Below are 2,596 nucleotides of genomic sequence, written 5' to 3' on the forward strand. Positions count from 1 at the left end.
CAGAAGAGCTCCAGAAGGTTCCAAACTGAGAACTCTGGACTCAGATCATCTGCTGCACACAGTTCTGATCACTTATTATCAATAAGAATTTTATTAACAATTATCATGAGGAGTCCTTAACTAGGATGTAGTTGGGCAATTAAATATTCATGTATGTGTAAATTTATTAGCATAATTGCAGGTGAGTCACGTAAATTTATGTTTTAATAAACAAGTAGCTCCCCCCCAGACCAATTTCCCAGGGGAAACACTGGAATGTGTGTATTTAATTGTTTTATTTTGTATTACAGGACATACACTCAAAGATGACAGGGTGTCAAGAGCAATAGGCCTGGCAAGAAGGTTGTGGGGCACTTTTCCCACAGTTGGAAGAAGGCAGCAATGACTGAAGCACAGAGAGAGCTCAAACTTCCTGAACACAGCCTCATCACTGAATGCACAACAAGATGGGGATCCAAAGAAATGATGATGGCCAGGGTGCTAGAGCAGCTCAAAGCCATTTCTCACAGGTATTGTCAGGTGACCGTTATGCACGTTCCCTTATCCCAACCTGGCAGGATATTGAGATGTTGGAGTCTGTTCACAAGGTACTGTATCCTCTCCTGGACTTCATAGATGCTCTCTCTGGAGAGGAGTATGTGAGCATCTCCAGCTTCAAACCCAGAGCTCTAGAGTGCGACCTGATTTCCTAATAGTGTGATTAAAAAAAAAAAAAAGTCCAATCGCACTGGTGCGACCAATCGTTCGAGGGGGAGGGGGAGTGGTCGCCCGCTGAAACACAAAGTTTCCATCATGTTCCATAAAAAAATGAATCCAACAGTATCAACCATAAGAGTCGCCCGCCGACACAGTCTCCATGTCTCCTAACAACACTGCGCTCTGCTCGCGGGCTCCGCTGCACACCTCCTGCGAGCGTGCGTTTGTTGTTCCATCTTCATGGGTACTTTGCATTGGCTTCCATTGATAATTTTATACCGCRATATATGTATACCGTTACCGTGAAGGGATTCAATTTATACCGTAATATGAATTTGAGGTCATACCGCCAAGCTTTACCGACAGTYGTCTTCTCAGCCCCTCTGGTTAGATTGTGTGGGACTACCAGACATCTTGCTTGGAGGATTTTGTGTTTAAGATAAAAAAAAATTAAAACAAAACTTGTCCAGTGGTGTAACTCTCCATTTGACATATTTGGTCTTGGTCTTATGCAGGTTTTAAATATCTCAATACTATAATGAAAGAACTYGTGCAAAGCAAAATTAAATAAATAAAATATTTAATGCACATATGTATTGTGGTGTGTTTAATGTTTTATTAATTTCTTTTACTATTGGAACTTTAAATGCGAGATTCTTGCTTTTTTTCCATCCTACAATTCAATGCACTTAGTACAMTTTATGCCCTTTATTAACKTTGAGCACCTGCCCCTTTAGTGGTCTGTGCACGGCCCTGTGACTCTGTGTTCATTCTGTAAACGTTTTTGGGACTGATCCTATACTCTGGAAAGACACACTTTTGCTTATAGAAAGTTTGATATGGACCCAATTAAAACCATACTATTTGGCTTTTTAATATTAAAACTCCAAGTATGAGCTTTTGTTGCAAATTAGTATTCATACTGGCTAAATTTCATATCCACAATTAAATTTTTTAAACCCCAGTGGCTGTGTAATGCCTATTTTTCCTCTACTACGTGTATTAGCTTCATAAAGCTAGCTGTAAAGCAAGTATATGGGCTTTTATTCGCAGTGCCTAGCACGTGTCAGTATTTTAGCTTACCTTTGGCAGCAGAAATATTACTAAAACGGATCTGGGCCGGCTTGTCGCGGTCCACATACGCCCCTCCTTTGTTTTTGCCTCCGCTTGAGTCTTTCTGTCCGGCCATGGCTTCGGGCATCACGCCTTTAGATAGATACGATGGTAAATATTGACGGGATTCTTAAGGGCAGGACTGATTGGAGCCCGGGGATTCAGCAGTAAAGTTTGGCCTCGGATGGAACTGGATTGAAGTGAATTCCCGTCAGAACCTTCCAGAGCCTCGGCTGCTGCGCGAGAAAGAAAGATCCGGCTTAACACGGACAAACGCAGACTGATGACGCAATCAGACAATACTAACCGATTGKGTGCTTAAAAATAAAAACTATCTAACGAAGTTTTGTAATARCATAATTCGACATATCGATTRWTATCTTAGTAATAATTAACAAATAMACTTAGGTCACTTCYCGCTGCAAAGACACTCTCTTACGACACTTATCTGGGTTGATTAGTTTGGTCTGTGGAGGTGATAACGTCATAAAGAAAGCGACTTTCTGGTGATGCTAGTTTGAATATTTYCTTAGGAACCCTTCAAAAAAAGGTAGGTTCACTGAAAGTGTTACCGTTAACCCACTTTACTTTATGCGTATACTTGAGTTTTTAAAGTCTTGGTAAACATGATCTCACCATCAGTCAGGTGTTGCATCAGAACACGGTCTTTTCTTTGAGATATATAGCGCTTTATAAAAAAAAAGAAAATAGGCTACAGCTAACATGAAGCATGTAAGGCATGATTTACCATGAACTCTTCATGGTAAAAACTTTATAATTAGCACAT

The 2,596-nt window shown here is 40.5% G+C and overlaps 1 protein-coding gene across 1 annotated transcript in view; it reads right to left on the minus strand.

Moving 5' to 3' along the window:
* The window catches only part of cct4 (chaperonin containing TCP1, subunit 4 (delta)), a 17,525-nt gene extending 15,454 nt beyond the window's left edge, over positions 1-2,071 (minus strand). The window contains exon 1 of the mRNA XM_014028786.1: positions 1,780-2,071. Coding sequence (XP_013884240.1) covers positions 1,780-1,897 — 118 coding nt within the window. The 5' untranslated portion in view covers positions 1,898-2,071. The remainder of the gene's footprint in view (positions 1-1,779) is intronic.
* Positions 2,072-2,596: the final 525 nt, after the last annotated feature.

This window comes from Austrofundulus limnaeus, unplaced genomic scaffold, assembly GCF_001266775.1.
Source record: "Austrofundulus limnaeus strain Quisiro unplaced genomic scaffold, Austrofundulus_limnaeus-1.0 Scaffold806, whole genome shotgun sequence".
NCBI classification, from domain to species: Eukaryota; Metazoa; Chordata; class Actinopteri; order Cyprinodontiformes; family Rivulidae; genus Austrofundulus; species Austrofundulus limnaeus.